Here is a 16,744-nt window from a genome sequence, read left to right as displayed (position 1 = left end):
ATTTCAAAGTTTCGCTTAGTATTTCACAAAACAGTTATAATCCTGGTCGGTATGCAAGGGAAATGATGACATCAACCACTCACCTTTTTTTTTTATGAAATATGAAATGTTTTAAAATTTCCTCATATGTGAAACAAAGTTTTATAATTACCTGATCATGAGGAATTTCTATTGTTTTAAAATTTTGTGGTTCAGTAAAGTTGTTCATATCTGTAAAAATTGAAATCTTGTATAATTCAAACAATAAAAAACAAAAGAAATAGTGAGCGAGGGATTTAATTGACTTTCTCATTTGCATATCACTGTTTTTTTGCATATAACTGTTTTGTGACCAATACACAAAACTTTTAATGGTCATAACGTCCGATATTGATAAAATTTTCAGCACAATGCTTGTTTGATTTTTCTATATAGATTTAAACAATACAGTGAGCGCGAGGGACTTCATATCGACTCTCTCATTTGCATATCACTGAGTTTGCTTGTTTGATTTTTTGTTATTCAAATCAACATTTTCAGTGGTGGACTTGACCTTTTATTAGAAGCATTGGTTGATAATCAAGGATCCATATCGAAGATCCGGGCCCATGACCATGATTCCTGTAATTTTGTAGTCATATGTTGACTTCATTTCTTGCTAACAGGGAAGTCAATCTGCAGTCAATATAAAAGTCAAGGTTATAATGGCAAAGTTACCATTATTGTATGGCAGTACGTGGCGTAACTACGGGGGAATGGGCACGTGGAGCACGCCCCCCCCCCCCCCATCGGCTAGTCAAAACACACACACACACACAAAACGGGGGAAGGAGAAAAAGAGGGAGAAAGAAAGACAAACATAGCGAGGGAAGAAGACATTACTGTTTATTTATTATATCATTTTATGTTACATTATTATTTTATATAACATGAAATATTTTCCCATAAGGGCATATTCGTCACTCGATCCTGGTGATATTAATCCTGTTCACTAAAACATTCTCCGTTTTCAAGTCAATATACACCACCATGTCCAGTCCGTGCTTACCTTCGCATGCAGTGGATTGGTGAGATGATGTTTCCATGAATTCCTCAAAAACAATCCTAAATATGTCCCTTTTCTCGTCTTAATTTAAAACATTTTCAACTCGCGCCTCGCATCATTTAGTTAGTGAAATACGTATGGTCCTAATGAATTCTTGTCTTAGAATGCCCTCTTAATCAGTTATGAATATCAAAAGTTTCAGCTCGCGCTTCGCGCTCGCCTTGATTAATAAGAAACGTATGGTGTTGCTGATTACAATAATTACAAATGTGTTTAGGTGTAATTCTAATAATAATAAAAATAAATCAGTACGCGCTTGGCGCTCACTGCACTTACGGATGCAGAGAGGATGTAACGCAAAATAATGTTGCTATCCTATGGAATTATGTATCCGTTGTGTACCCTTTGCACACGTGTTTCATATACCAGTGGCGTAACTACGGGGGGGGGGGGGCATGGGAGGCAAAAACACGGGGAAAAGGAGAAAAGAGGGAGAGAAACGTAGTGGGAAAGAAGACATTATTATTCATTATAATGTTATATTATCTTATAATTATGTTATGTTATTTTACATTAAAATTTAAAAAAATCCTAACTTTATGAAACATAATTTGCTCAGGGCTTATGTATTCATTGTTCCTGATGCTCGCGTTGTCTGTTTAACGAGATATATAATCCCGTTATACTAAAACCTCCCGTTTTCAAGTCAGTATACACCAAATAATATTTGTATTGTTTTATGTAGTGACAAATATGCTTCTTTTTCATGACTACTTAAAGTGATTGCCCCATTTTAAGGTCTAACTATAAAACATTTCCTGTCCGTGTTTGCGTTCGCATTAGTAGATTAGTGAGATATGTCTGCTCTTCATGAATTCCTAAAATCAGTCCTTAAAATGTCCCTTTTTCTGATCTGAATATCAAAAATTTTCAGCTATCGCTTGCATATTTTGGTAAGTGAAATACGCATGGTCTTGAATTCCTACAAACAAGCCTTAAAATGCTCCTCTTCAGGTCTGAATTTCCTAAATTTTCAGCTCGCGCTTTACGCTCGCAATATATGACAAGTGAGATGCGTATAATAATCATGATTACAATGACTACAAAAAGTGTTTCTCATGTGTTTAGATGTAATTCTAAGAAATCAGCATGCGCTTGGCATTCGCATTAGATGACTATGGTGAGATAAGTGTTCTCTTCATGGATTCCTTTAAAAAATAGTCCTTAAAATATCGCTGTTTGGGGTCAATATATACAAAAAAAAATTAAGCTCGCACTTCGCGCTCTTATCATTTGGTTAGTGAAATACGCATAGTATTCGTGAATTCCTACTAACAAGCCTTTAAAATGTCCCTCTTCAGGTCTGAATTTCCTAGATTTTCAGCTCGCCCTTCGCGCTCGCAATATTTGGTCAGTAAGATGCGTATGTTAATCATGATTACAATGCCTACAAGTGCTTCATGTGTTTAGATGTATAAAATTCTAACAAAATCAGATAAAATGGCACTCGTATTAGATGACTATGGTCAGATATGTATACTCTTAATGGATTCTTAAAATATAGTCCTTAAAATGTCCCTCTTTGGGGTCAATATATACAAAACTTTCAGCCCTCACTTCGCGCTCGCATTGTTTGTTTAGCGAGACAGGTATACGTATCATGATTACAAAAATGTATTTATAATGTCCCTTTAAAGGTCTGAATATAAAAAAATTTCAGCTCGCGCTTCGCGCTCGCATTATGTGATCAGTGAAATATATATCCATTTAATGGCACTGTCTTTAGAATTTCTCTATTAGGTCAGTATACCTGACAACTGAGCGCGCTTCGCGCACTCAATAAGTGACTAAAAACATTTTTGGTACCCCCCATGCCGTGACCCACGGTACGCCACTGTTTCATACGTTCTCCATCGAGCATCCGTCCACTGTGATTTCATTGTCCATTGTCTGGAGCGGATGTAAACGGATGGAGCCACCTCGAAATTGGCTTGTCCGCTGTATCCGTTAGCCTATGGATACGTTTTGTGTCCGTCGGCAAGTGGGACCAGACCTTTAGATGACTATGTAAGCTAGCTCTTCATTCATTTCTAAAGAATAGTCCTTAAAAGGTCCTTGTTTGGGGTCAATATATGTAAAATTTCAGCTCGCGCTTCGCACTCACATTGTTTATTTAGTGAGACAGATATACATATGATTACATAAATCGGCTATTATAATGTCCCTTTCTTAGGTCCGAATATATAAAAAAAAAATCAGCTCGCGCTTCGCTCGCCTCAGTGAGATACAAATCATTTTAATTGCACAGTCCTTAAAACGTCTCTATGAGGTCATATAGCTGGCTGTTGAACGCGCTCAGCGCGCCCACTAAGTGCCCAAAAAATCCAGGGGGCTGTTTCATAAAGCTGTTCGTAAGTTAAGAGTGACCGTAAGAACGACTGGTGAACCTTTCTTACGTGCTAAACCATCGCCAATGAATATGCAATTTGCCACTAGAAAGGATCACCAATCGTTCTTAAAGTCGCTCTTAACTTACGAACAGCTTTATGAAACACCCACCAGGTCCCCCATAGGCCCCATGCCGTGACCCAATGTTATGAAACAGGGCACTAGACAATATAATTATCCATTAACGTATGAGCCTGGAACGGAAATCTGAGGGAGAGGGGGCAAATCTTTTCCCCAGGACACCATTGAAGGTCAAGTCCACCCAATAAAACTGTTGATTAGAAATGATAGAGAAAAGTTAAACAAGCATAATGCTTAAAATTTCATCAAAATCGGATCTAAAATAAGAAAGTTATTATATTTTTAAGTTTCGCTTATTTTTCATAAAATAGTTATATGCACAACTCAGTGATATGCACATGAGAGAGTTGGTGATGTCCCTCACTCACTATTTCTTTTGTTTTTATTGTTTGAAATACAATATTTCAATTTTTACAGATTTGTCAACAATTAAGGACCAACCTGACTTAATCATAAACTGTTGAAATAATTGTCATCACACATGGTCAGGGAGGAATAAGATTTGTTTCACATGCAATGAGGAGAAAATAAGAATTTTTATATTTCATGTGATAAAATACAAAAGAGGTAGTGAGTGGGTGACATCATCGGTCTGCTCATTAGCATACCGACCATGATGTGCATATAATTGTTTTGCGAAATTAAGAGAAATTTTAATATGTCATATTCTTATCTTACATCCGATTTTGATTTTTTTTTAATCGATGTTATAAGCTTGTATGATATTTCTCCTTTTATTCAAGTCACCTTTTTATTGGGGTGGACTTGTCTTTAAGCAAAAATATCACCACCTGCACAAACAACAAAGTGCTATAAAACGCCAACTTTGAGAATAAAAAAAAAATGTATCAATAGAGATCCACTCTCCTTCGCATATTGACTAAGATGAACATCTTTCTGTTATGAATATCATAATGAAGTGGAATGGATTGGTTAGCGAGAGAACAATTAAGCAAAGGAATTATTTTGTTTTTTATCAAACTATTTTATACAACATTCTCTCTTTTCATTATCTTCCTCTTCTTTCTCATTTTATACCTTCTCGTTTTCTTGCCCCTCTCTTCTTTCGCTTTTTTTTCTCCCGTGTCATTTGGAATTGGAGTTCCATACCTCTTCCTTTTCTTTTTTTCTTTCACTTCCTTTCCTCTTCTTTCTTTCTATTTTCCTCTCCTTTTCTTTCCTTTCCTCCCTTTTTGTCTTCCTCTCCCTTTTATCCTTTCCATTTTCCTATTCATTCTTCTCCCCTTTAATTTCCCATTCCGTTTCCTCTTTTTCTTTCTTTCTTTCTTTCTTTCTTTCTTTCTTTCTTTCTTTCTTTCTTTCTTTCTTTCTTTCTTTCTTTCTTTCTTTCTTTCTTTCTTTCTTTCTTTCTTTCTTTCTTTCTTTCTTTCTTTCTTTCTTTCTTTCTTTCTTTCTTTCTTTCTTTCTTTCTTTCTTTCTTTCTTTCTTTCTTTCTTTCTTTCTTTGCTTCCTTCCTTCCTTCCTTCCTTCCTACCTTCCTTCCTTCCTTCCTTCCTTCCTACCTTCCTACCTTCCTTCCTTCCTTCCTTTCTTTCTTTCTTTGCTTCCTCTTTTTCATTTCCTTCACTAACTTTCGGTGGTCTTGTAGATTTCCCCGCTGAAATATTTTTGGGCCGGGGGTTGAGGGACCCGCCCCTGCCCAAATGTTTGGCACAGATGGTGTTTGAAAATATATGACAATATATTGGGCATGATGGTAGATGAAATATTATTATAGAATAACTTGATGTAAAATTTTAATGTTCAGTACGAAGAAAAAATGGAAATATAGATGATCAATAGAGGAATGAATACAATTTTTTTTTATTCACGATAAATCATGATTTTCCTCACCCGTAGCCATGGGGTGGCAATAATGATTAATATCGATAATTTCATTAAAGCAAGAAACAAAAATAAAGATGATCACATTCACATATGCATTAATATAAAGCACATGTATGTTCATTTTATAATGAATATGTCAATGGCGTAATACGCCCGCGCAGTGGGTTAATTTTATTATTAAAATTATTATTACTTTTCATTTTTTTTTTCCAATTCTATTTGTGTGGTTAACTTCTCCTTCGTTGCGCATGTTCGACGAAATTTAAAGTCGAAGTCTGAGTCTGACTGAAAGTCAAAGTTCGTAAGTGGGGTTAAATTTTATATTGTGCAAGAACATTTTGTTATATTTAACTTTTGCAGTCATATATATTAACGATGGTCTAATCTTCCAGCTTGAGTACACTACCGCTATTATTACCACTCTGTTTCTCATCGTTCTGGCCGGGCGTTTTGGGCTTCTGTCTGGCCACGGCTACGGCTGCCTCGGTAACCCAGGCCGCTCCGGCCCGCGAAGCGGGGCGGAGCCCGAGATCAGGGGCCTGTTGCATGAAAGGGTCTTTCGTAGAACCATTCTACGTAAGAACGAGATATCGCTCAACTGTTTCACAAAGCCGATTTGGGCGATACGAAGAATGGTCCTTGGAAAGACACCTCCAGACATGTCCTACGTAGGCATGATCTTCTTTGCACACCGCCCGCCACCGTCGGCATTGAGAGAAAATGCATTTACGCCAAAATTACGGCAAGCCACACTGACATATCACCTCTAAACATTTTTTTTGGTTGCACTCTGATGCATTTTATCTGGGATGGTGCCAAGTTATGTTTTATATGGGGGCTATAGTTGTCATCAATTTCAGGTCGTCTTTTTGCACGGCAGGACGACCAAAAACGGATGTCATTTTAACTTCTCCGGCCGGGGTATGGTAGGGGGTCCTAAAGCTGCGCGGGTCCTAAAGCTACGCAGCACTCATCGCGCATGCAGTTTTTATGGCAAATGCCCGGCGGCGCGGGGCAAATGCGCACTCTGTGTGTGGAACTGTGACTGCAGAGTGACGAACGATTCCTATTCAATTTTTTCTTCAGAGGCTGCACTGCAGTAAAATCTCTAAATGCAGAGAAACCAACAACTGTTTGGAATTTTGGAGTTATATTCGCTTAAATTTCATTTTATCCTATAATAATATGAATGTATTTTAGAAATTGAGGCACAAGAAATACTATTTTTTTGCATGATAAATCGAGTGCGTAGCTTTAGGACCCCTTCTACATCGGGTGGCGAAATCAAGAGGTGTTCGGAAAACTCGGCGGGATTTTCGTATTAGTGAGTTTTGCGATATTTTCTTCTTGGTTAATGATCTTTAGAATGTTTGCCACAAATTAGTGAAAGATATTTGTTGAAATACTAAAATTGGGGTAGTTTTTATTGTTTGAAAACAAAGTGCGTAGCTTTAGGTCCCCCCATCATACATGTATTATTCCCGGGGGTAATGTATAGGGCCAAATATTTTTAAAAATAATATGTTTTCTTCTATTCTCCCTCCGTCTTATCCCCACCCCTTTTCTATTAAAAAAATAAACTTGAAATACTTGAAATGGGCGGCACTATATCTCTTTAGCCGACCCCAGTCATGCTTTCTCATTAAAGATAAACAACAAATTTCTTTAAAAGAAATTATGTAAGGTAAAAAACGTGTTCAATAACATTCAGCAAAAAAAAACCAAGACAAACAAAACTAAGATGTTAAACATGCTAAATCATTTATTTATTTTATTTTATTTTCATTATAATTATTTTTTTTTGCTGAGATTTATTTTAATCAATGAAAATTAATTGTTGGATTTGAAACAGTGAAACAAAACAAAAAACCTGCAGCTAATATTGAATTTAAGATACAGATTAAGCCTATAGCTTACGAATCCATCACAATCATTACAAATGAAGATAAGTTCATTAAAGAAAAGATTATGGAAAGTCCATACGAAGAGGCGCATTTTAAATCTTTTATGTTATTTCTTAAACCTTCCATAAATTAAGTGATCATCTTTAAATATGACCAGCGTTTATGATCGTTGTCATATTTAGCATTATTTCTGTAAAAGTATTTGTCCATTGCGGATTGATTCACACCTTTTTCTATGTTTTAATTATTATTGCAAAGTACTACTTTATCCACTTGGACATGTTTGCAGCAATTTTCATATTTTCATTTTCTTCTGTTACTCATCATGCAACTGAGGTATGTTTATACTCTAAATACTCACATTTGTATTTCTTGCGTTATATCTGACAAATAAAATAAATAAATTAGATTTTTCACACGCAGCCTCTCATATTTTCCTTTTTAGTCTCATACAATCAGACACTGTTGATTTTGTTTACTCCATTCAAACCCTATATTTACCTCAACAAATAACATATTAACGCATAATTTGCAAAATTATCATTATATACAAGTATTCTATAAAAATACAGAATATTGAACTCATAAATGTCGAAATTACTTAGTTAAATCAATTTTTATGTCGGACAAGGCCCAAGGGTCTCTTTCGTTGAAATATCAATAAAAGGTGTCTCTAAAAAGACACCGTGTTCTAAATAAGGGAAATAATGAAAATTTCGATTTTATTTAGTTATGTTTGTGAATCTTTAAAGTTTTTTCTCTTTTAACCTCATAAAGTAAGCTCCATACATCAATTCTACTATCAGTAATAAATAAAACATTATTTGATCTCCTTTTATTGAAATATCGGATTTTATGTAAAGTCGTCATTCAGAAATAAAAGGTTCAGGTGACGATGAAGACTAAATATTTTCCCGATACTATCGATATCAAACGATGTCGCGGACTTGGAAGACAAAATTGCCTTCGTGAAACGGAAAGCGCTGATTTGTCGCCAATCTTCCTATCTCGGAAGAATGGTCCTAGGACGTTCCTACGTATCGCTCATCTCGTCATGCAACAGGCCCCTGGACTCGTCCGTGTAATTAGGCAGCGCGTACTCTCCAAAATGGGGTAGAATGGGGTCGTAATAGCACCCCAAATAAAAAATGAAAAAACAAATTATGCACTTACTTCGATTGTATGTATTTGACTTTGGCAACATTTGAGAGGTATTTTACAGTGTGAGTGTCATTATAAAAATAATTAATGATGATGACAAGCAAGCAAGTCCAGTTTTTTGAGAAGTTCGTTATTTCTGTCTTTTTTCTGGACCGGCACCTTCACTGTCATTGTCAAGGAGCTAAAGTAAAGGGCCTGGATTTGGTCAAGAATTGCAGGGCTAACTGTTGGAGAGAGTATTTTGTAAATTATCAAAAAAATACAACTAAACAAAGGTTCCCACTTTTCAATTATTCAGTTAACTATCTAGAAGGTCCCATCTATCAATCCATCATTTCAACTTACAAGTTCCTTTCCAAGAAAAAAACAAATTGCCATCCAGTATATCCAATGCAAAAGGTAGATTGAATATGGCCAGATTGTTGATGTTGTTGCAAGAGCATGCTTGTGCGAGACACAATGTGTTTTGTTTGTGATACAGTTTTATATATAAGATTATGCATGACATTGAGTTGATGAATTGATCAAACATCTACAGTTCAATATTTTTGTCGTTTGGGAAGTTTGGCTTTTTGTAGCTCAACCAGATTTACATCATGGTTTAGATTACATGTAAACCAGACTTCGGTTCAAAATATGGGCAGTTGAATTTACAGCTGTCAGCTGTGTCTGATGAATATTGTTTGATGGAGGAGATGGATGTATTGTCAGATTGTGGAATTAGACAAGACCTTTTTAGAATTTAGATAACGGGTTGTTTTATCATTTATATCAACAGGTAGCAGGGGAGCTTTGAGGTTATTAGAGATATGGCCGAGATCCTTATACCTCTTCGCACTGCTTCTGGATTCCTGAGCTCAGACAAGATCAATGAAAGAAAGGTAAGGTTTGATGGGTTTTTTTTTATATTTCATTTGTAAATAAATTGACCTCAAATACCTGCAAAAGACATTGCTCCTGGAAATATTGAGCATAAAGCCAAACTTAAATCTCACCCAAATTCTAATCCTTTCAGTGTTTTGAACCAAATCTCTGTAACCCTTCATCTTCAAAGAAATTCAATCAAGAGCAATTATTTCAGAACAAATGTCAGATCACCTCATGAAAGTTGACTTTATGAGATGTGAAGAACTGAAGATTATATTTTATTTTAAAAAAAATATTGAACTCTGTCTTTCCCTGCATCCTTAATCTCAGTGTTGATCTGCTTCCCATTTATTTTTTAAACCCATTTTTTTTTCAGTTGCACAGATATCTTAAGTTCTGTCTTTTTCTTTGCTCGATTATCATTTTGTTCCAGACATTTTTTTTTTCAATTAAATATTAAAGTTCAAATCAAAATTTTAATTGAAGTAGTGCATAATCAATTTTTCTGTGCATTTTGAAAAAAAATTCTAGGCAGTTTATCAAAAAATTTTGAAAATATTTTAGGAGTTCTGATATTTTTTTAGAGTTGAGGCGCTGAAAGCAATTCTGAGGTAAAATCTTCATTATGTCTCCAGTGTCTTGACACCAATCATATTTAATTACTGATGCTCTTATCATGATAGATGTGTTGGTTGGTGGCCTTTATGGTGGCCTGGGTCATCTTATCCATTGCAAGCAAGGTGTGATGAATTTGAAGTACTACTGCAAAAGCATTCCGAAAACTGGTAAATTTTCGTAATCACCGAAACAAGGATTTTCTTGTGTCATTCTCAGAAGTATGTTTATTTTTATCTTCCTATTTCAACAGAAACAAATAGATATTGTGAAGAAGGAGGTGAATAAGAAGAGTGTCCAACTTCAGCTTGATAAACACACTCGTGAAGGGAAAAGTAATTACACATGGCAAGAAGTCTTTAAGTCGGTCTGGGCCTACTTGGTCAAAGAAATTGAACTTCTGAAAGGCAAAGGGGCTAGCAGTAAGTCCATGATGCTTTTTAATAGGTGTACATTTTTGTAGATTTTATATTAATGTCACTTTTGCTTATTCCAAATGTTTTACAATCATTTGAAAAAATAAGAAAATTCATGAAAGATCAATCTTAGTCATGTCTTAATAATTTCAAGATGTTTTTAATGGCATTACCAGGCTCACATTTATATTGTTTTAAGCACTCTTTTTTGTTAACATGTCGACTACTGAATTATCTTATTCCCATACACTAATGTTTGCTCAGGGACACCTCAAGAGCATTTCTTGAAAGGACTTGTTGGAAGTTTTATTTGACAAACTCTTTTTAATTTGGCAGATACCACAGAATTGTTGCTTCTCAGCCAATCAAAATCACGGAAAGTTGTCAGATCTGACAATTTGTCAGACAAATATTTTGATGAAATGCCCCCTGGGGGCAAAGTATGTTAAATACATAATGTCAGTGAAATTCAGGGATTTGTTCAATATTTTCATTCACAGGATGTGTTTTGTGCAAGTTCTATCTGACGTCCGGAATACTATATGAGAACTATCCTAACAGTTATATAGACCATTATATATTGTGCACACATCCACCATGTTAGGCATTCAAGGTCATTCTAAATCACACCGGCCAAGCTAAGATACCAAATTTTGTGCTCATAGCTTTTTGGAGAAATTTCTTCTTGCAGGTGCCTCACCTGGGTTGAGTGTAAGGCAATATGGATGAGTTTATTGCTGAAGGAAATTGCTGTTGAATTTCAACCCCATGGCCCTCTGATTGCTAGGAGAGAGTCATGACCACTAGACCATGTTTCTCCCATAAGGCCATAACACTCAAAACATTCCTTTGTTAAGATAATTATGCTTCCCTTTGTTGGTGTAATTTTCTGAGAAAAATAGCTCATTGTAAATGGTGTTGTACAAGCAGTGATGTTTTTCACCCGTGGTATTATCTTTTTTTCCAGGTTCTCGTACAACCGCTACAAATCTGACGAGGAAGAGAGAAGTGAGATCAACATTGAGATGGATCGTTGGCGTAGCAAATGGACGTAAGTAACAAGTGAATCTATACTGGGATATTATGTTTAGAAACACTTAGCTGAAGTCTTTAGCTTGTAAAGTATTGATAGAGTTCTCTTACCTCCATTCTAAATTCAATTTGAATATAAAAAAACTTGTGCTAAAACACCCATTATCTGTTACATGTTGATCAACATTGAGCCATTTCATAAAAAAAGGTCTGTGAAATACATATGACTTTGTGCACAACTTTATTCGGTACTGGAGACGCTTTCTTATTCTAAATGTGGTTCCCTAAATTTTCAGTTTTTATGTAATGAGACTGCATTCATTACGCCCCATAGCAAATTTAGAAAAATAATAGAGTTTCCATTCAGATACTCATTGACAATCAGAATTTTAATCTGCAAATATCTGATTTCAATATTAGTTGATAATAAGAATGATGAATGCTAATTTATAAAGATCCCTTTCTTTAATCAGTGCCCAAGAAAGGGTTCCCAGTCATATGTAAAATGATGTGTAACATCTGTATGACACACTACCCTGGGCTATTCATTAATCTACAGTACCTGCCGCTCCCCACCCAGCTTATGCTATCGGGGGGCCCATTCAGCCTTGCAAATTCCAGCTGTTTGGAAAGTCATTCATAACTTCACCAACATATAAACCAAATAATATCTCCTGAGCATCTTGTCTCAAAGATATGTGTCTTTATGTCTCATTACGTTATTCTGAAACATTACTTTTTTATTATCATGAATTATGAATAAACAAAACATCACATTATCTCATTATTATTGTTCTAATCATTATCTCCTGATGTTATTCTTGGTGTGTCTAGGTGGGCCGCAGCTCTCTGTTGTGAAGCTGGTTAAAAAGCTGATTTCCTTGCTGAAGGATGATTTCACCGGTCCTGAGTTTGGTGCTGATTGTTGTTCCATTATAACTAGGGATGTATTGGGATGTCAGAAGTATTGGCATGAATTGGATCAACGCACCTGGATTGGTCAGTATTCACTCAAATTTTGAGATGCAGTATGTTCAATGGGCCTATGATTTCTCATTTCACATCCTGATCATCCTGCCATCTTCATCATTGTGATTATTGGGACCATTTTCATCATCACCATCATCATCATACTCAACATCATCATCATCACCACCATCATCACCATCATCATCATAATCATTACCACACCATCATCATCAACATCATCACCATCATCATCACCATCATTATCAACATCGTCACCATCATCACCATCATCATTATTAGTGTCATCATGAATATGCAATTTTGGGTTGCTCCAGAACCAGCTACTACTCTCTACTTCAAATAAAATTCACATGTTGTTTTTAGTGAAAATTTATGTAAACTTTAATCATTAAAAACTCATTATTCTTCCAGATCTAATTGAGACAGTCACTATGGCACTCCATAAGACTGACCAAAGTGTGAGTCTTGACCCACAGGCCAGAGCTGTTCAGTCACTGGTTGCCGGGGCAACCATTCAAGGAGCACTTCCAGCAAGCCATCTATTTAGCTTCTTTAGGAGCATGCTCAAAAGAATCAGGTAAATTTCCTGATCTAGGTTTATAATTTGTTGTCAACAGAGTTACAGAGTAAAAATCTATTACTTGTAGCTATTTTAGTGGCGCTGCTTGTTTTTGGTGGTTGCCGAAGAAATTATGTTTTCTAATCGTTGATATGTCTGGCTGTACGTCTGTTTTGTTTTTTTTTTCTCGAAACTAAAGAACCATTTGATGTATCGAATTCAAACTCAGTTCATGTGTGTATATTAGAGAGACAATGATCTGAATAGATTTTGGGATCATGGGGTCACAGGGCTCATTATTGTAATGTTTTTAGAAGTGAGATGTGTGATGTATTCTTAGTCTGGCAATGGCTGTGGCATAAATTTCAACTGAGTGCAATCGAGAATTCATCTAGTTTATTCCATTTTTCTTGAATCGATTTCGTTTATGTCATTGTTTTGTATCAAATTTATAATTTTCTATTCTATTCTATGGAATTTTGTATATTGAGACTGAAATGATTCATCAAAGATACACAAATACATTTCTCTGCTATTTCAAACGGCAAAGACGTATTGTTCTGCCAGAACAGCCATTAGCTGGGGTTTTATATCGGTACAATTTAGTTTATCAAATGGCATCCTTTTCTTCAGATTTTACTGTTTTATAATTTTGCAATTTATTCCTTGAAATATAGCGTGCATGACAGCTGCTCTGCTCAAGCCAGGGTAATACTGCATTATTGTAGAGCACTTAGAGACTTGTGATAAAGTAATTGTGCTATATAAGCCAGGACAATTACATTTGTTTTACTATCTAGAACTGAAAGGAGTACAACAGTGATCTCCTGTACACTGTCAGCTCTGAACACCTTCAGTCTCCATGTAGCTCCTGATAGAAGACATCATCTATGTAAGCTGGGAGAAGACTCCTTCACATACCTCATAGCAGCATGGAGAAAGAACTCGGCTCAGACTATAAGGGTGAGTTATAGAGTGTTTCACATATTCAGTTTTAGGTTGCTCCAGAGGGCATTATCTACATGTATGAAAAAGCTTGGATAGGACTCCTTGAAGTACATGTAGGTCATATTGGCAGCAAGGCATTGGGAGACATAGGGGGCATGTGTCCCAGGGTGGACTGCACTTTCAGTGGGGCACAAAAGGCAACATTTTGAAAATTGAAAACGTTGGAAGATTAATCTTATTTCAAATTAGTGAAGGAGGGAGGGTATCAGAAGTTAACTGGTTGACAGAGATAACATTTCAGCTGTTGCATTTACCCAGTTTATCAGGATATTTTGTGTAAAAAGTATCATAACTAGTTTCATATACTTGTCCAAGTTGCTCCCTATATGAGCCATCATCTTTGTAAACTAAAACCAACAATTCTTTCCCTACCTAAAGCAGATCAACACAAGTATATCAAACTGATCTGTTAAGCCATTGGTAATGATTGATTTTATTATGTATTTTCCATTGACCACCGCCCCGGATAATGTTGTTCATAGGGGGTGTTGCAAGAAAATATTTGCGATCAATTGCAAATATTCTGTTGCAGTTTTACAAGAGCATGAATTTTCTATAAACCAATGCCCCAGATAATGTTGTTCTTGATCTCTAATAGGTTAGATAATAATGATAATAAAGTGGCTTATAAAATATTCATGTACATTCTGTGGAGTGCTCAAGGTGCTATAATTTTTTTCCTTGCAGGATGAGTTGGTAACCTTCCTAAGTCTTCAGATGAGTGCCCATCATCCACATGGTGTCATGACGGAGGAAGAGGGAGCCTATGCTATAGACTTTGACCAATGGAAAGTGAGTTCTCTGACCTTCTTGCGTGTTTCTAACAAATATTTCCCTCACTTTTAACTTCACTTCACAACTACTCAAGTCGTGATAATTAAGTGCATTACATTTTTTTGGTATGAATTTTAAAAGGCCACATATATAGGGGAATTGTGTGGAAGATATACATGTATACTTTGTTTAATTGCCCTGGTACAGCTAAATGAGGATGTTCTATAAACCATTACTTTAATGGTTTTCCATATTTGTATACAATCGTTTGTAGTGAATGAAGGATTTCCATGCTGTTACACATTTGCTTGTCTCTGCATATGCTTAATATGGTTGTGTTCAATTCCCTGTGACTGAGAACCAATTAAACTCTGTCCTCACTGTTTCTTACAGGGTCAGTTGATCAGTCTATATGAAGAGCTGGTTAGAGAATGGAAACAAGAAGGTTCTAAACTCAAGCTCAAAGGGGCTGGGTAAGTCATGATCAGTTCCTACAACTTTTACCTGCTAGTTGTACTGTAGGTGGGATGAACTTTGGTTAAATGTTACCACAAGTTAATAGAGTTGCTAGTCGATGTATACAATTGAAATTAGAATTATATTTACATTGTATGTTTAAAGTTTCCTGTAAAGAAAGGTGGAGGATGATATTGAGAGGGATTTAAATATAATGCAATTTAAAAATGAGTTGGAACAAAATCCTATGATATTACCACCAAAGTGTTTGTATGTACAAATGAAAAATATGTGCCTTATGATTCTGGTAGACAACGTATAATTGCTTAGAAATCCACAAAAAAAGCATGACATTCCAGGTTGAGGGCCTTTTCTAACCAGTAACATACCTTGACCCGCATGTGCTTATCTGTGTTGGTGGTCTTCAGTGTCATCGTCCATCAGCTAAATGTGAGCCAGATATGGATCTAGAGGGTTCCCAGTCCATCAGAGAAATCAGGGGAAATTATTTTACTTTTTTCCAGTCAGGGAAAAATCAGGGAATCTGATAAAAATATACCTCAAATCAGGGGAAAATGCCTCAAACGAGGGGAAAATCAGGGAATTTTGATCAGCCCAAAAGTCTAAAGCACGGTAGTCGGTCAGACTCTGTTAAATTTTGTTGCATATCAAACCAACATCCATTGAATGACTGGTTATGGTGGTACTATTTAGTTTTACATTATTGTTGTTTATGCTGAAAATACATGTAATTCACTGCAACAACTTAGAAAACATACGGAACTTGGAATGGGTTTAAATAATTATCAGGGAAATTTTAAATCTCGTCAGGGAAAAATTAGGGAAATTTGTTTTCTTGAAAACCTGGGAACCCTATCATGATGATATGGTAACTTTTGACCTGAAGTGTGAAGACTCTCTCATGAAATCATTGTTTAGCTTTAATGTTGACAAACTAACAATTTTTAAATGTTATTCAGATTATAATACTAATACTAAGTCATGTTTCTTGTGTATGTATTAACAGAAAACGAGATATAAGCTTCAAGCAGGACCTGGTTGACTTTGCCGCTGATGTATGTCATCAGGTAAATATTGTCATACTCCATGAAGTAGCTTACTTAATATTATTTATTCATTGTCATATGTTTTGTATTTATTCATATTGTTGTATGTCTGGTTTAGATGCCCGCATATATGATATCTGATGTCTCAGGAAAATGAGTGCCAACCAGTCTCTGATTGGTTGATAAGGAACACATCAGTTTATTTTATTTTGAACTTAGCTTATAGGTAATATTATCATAGCATCAATTTGTCGGACTTATCTAGAAGCACAGGAGATATACCAGGAACGAATATACCAGCTGAAATTTACAAATGATTGTTTACCACCAAATTGGTTGATGTGTTGCACTTTTGTCAGTAGAATAATGTTTCCTGAAAACATCATTCATATTTTTAATATTCAATTTGTATTGACCTTGGGAATTATCAGAAAATTATTAATTACATGTTATAGGATTGTAAACTGTTAATTACTGAAATCTGTAATCGTCAT

At 35.6% G+C, this 16,744-nt stretch overlaps 1 protein-coding gene across 3 annotated transcripts in view; it reads left to right on the top strand.

Moving 5' to 3' along the window:
• The first annotated feature begins 5,641 nt into the window (after window positions 1-5,641).
• Window positions 5,642-16,744, top strand: part of LOC129259702 (serine-protein kinase ATM-like) — a 58,187-nt gene continuing 47,084 nt past the window's right edge. For all 3 annotated transcript variants that reach the window (XM_064098088.1, XM_064098087.1, XM_064098089.1), the window contains exons 1-10: window positions 5,642-5,702; window positions 9,245-9,347; window positions 10,202-10,370; window positions 11,332-11,415; window positions 12,231-12,395; window positions 12,798-12,963; window positions 13,746-13,908; window positions 14,641-14,745; window positions 15,121-15,200; window positions 16,211-16,271. In XM_064098088.1, the coding sequence (XP_063954158.1) occupies window positions 9,276-9,347; window positions 10,202-10,370; window positions 11,332-11,415; window positions 12,231-12,395; window positions 12,798-12,963; window positions 13,746-13,908; window positions 14,641-14,745; window positions 15,121-15,200; window positions 16,211-16,271 (1,065 nt within the window). In that variant the 5' untranslated portion in view covers window positions 5,642-5,702; window positions 9,245-9,275. The remainder of the gene's footprint in view (window positions 5,703-9,244; window positions 9,348-10,201; window positions 10,371-11,331; window positions 11,416-12,230; window positions 12,396-12,797; window positions 12,964-13,745; window positions 13,909-14,640; window positions 14,746-15,120; window positions 15,201-16,210; window positions 16,272-16,744) is intronic.

Source organism: Lytechinus pictus, chromosome 4 (assembly GCF_037042905.1).
Source record: "Lytechinus pictus isolate F3 Inbred chromosome 4, Lp3.0, whole genome shotgun sequence".
Classification (NCBI taxonomy): domain Eukaryota; kingdom Metazoa; phylum Echinodermata; class Echinoidea; order Temnopleuroida; family Toxopneustidae; genus Lytechinus; species Lytechinus pictus.
The sequence above is the reverse complement of the archived record's forward strand: the minus strand, read 5'-3'. Positions and strand labels throughout refer to the sequence as shown.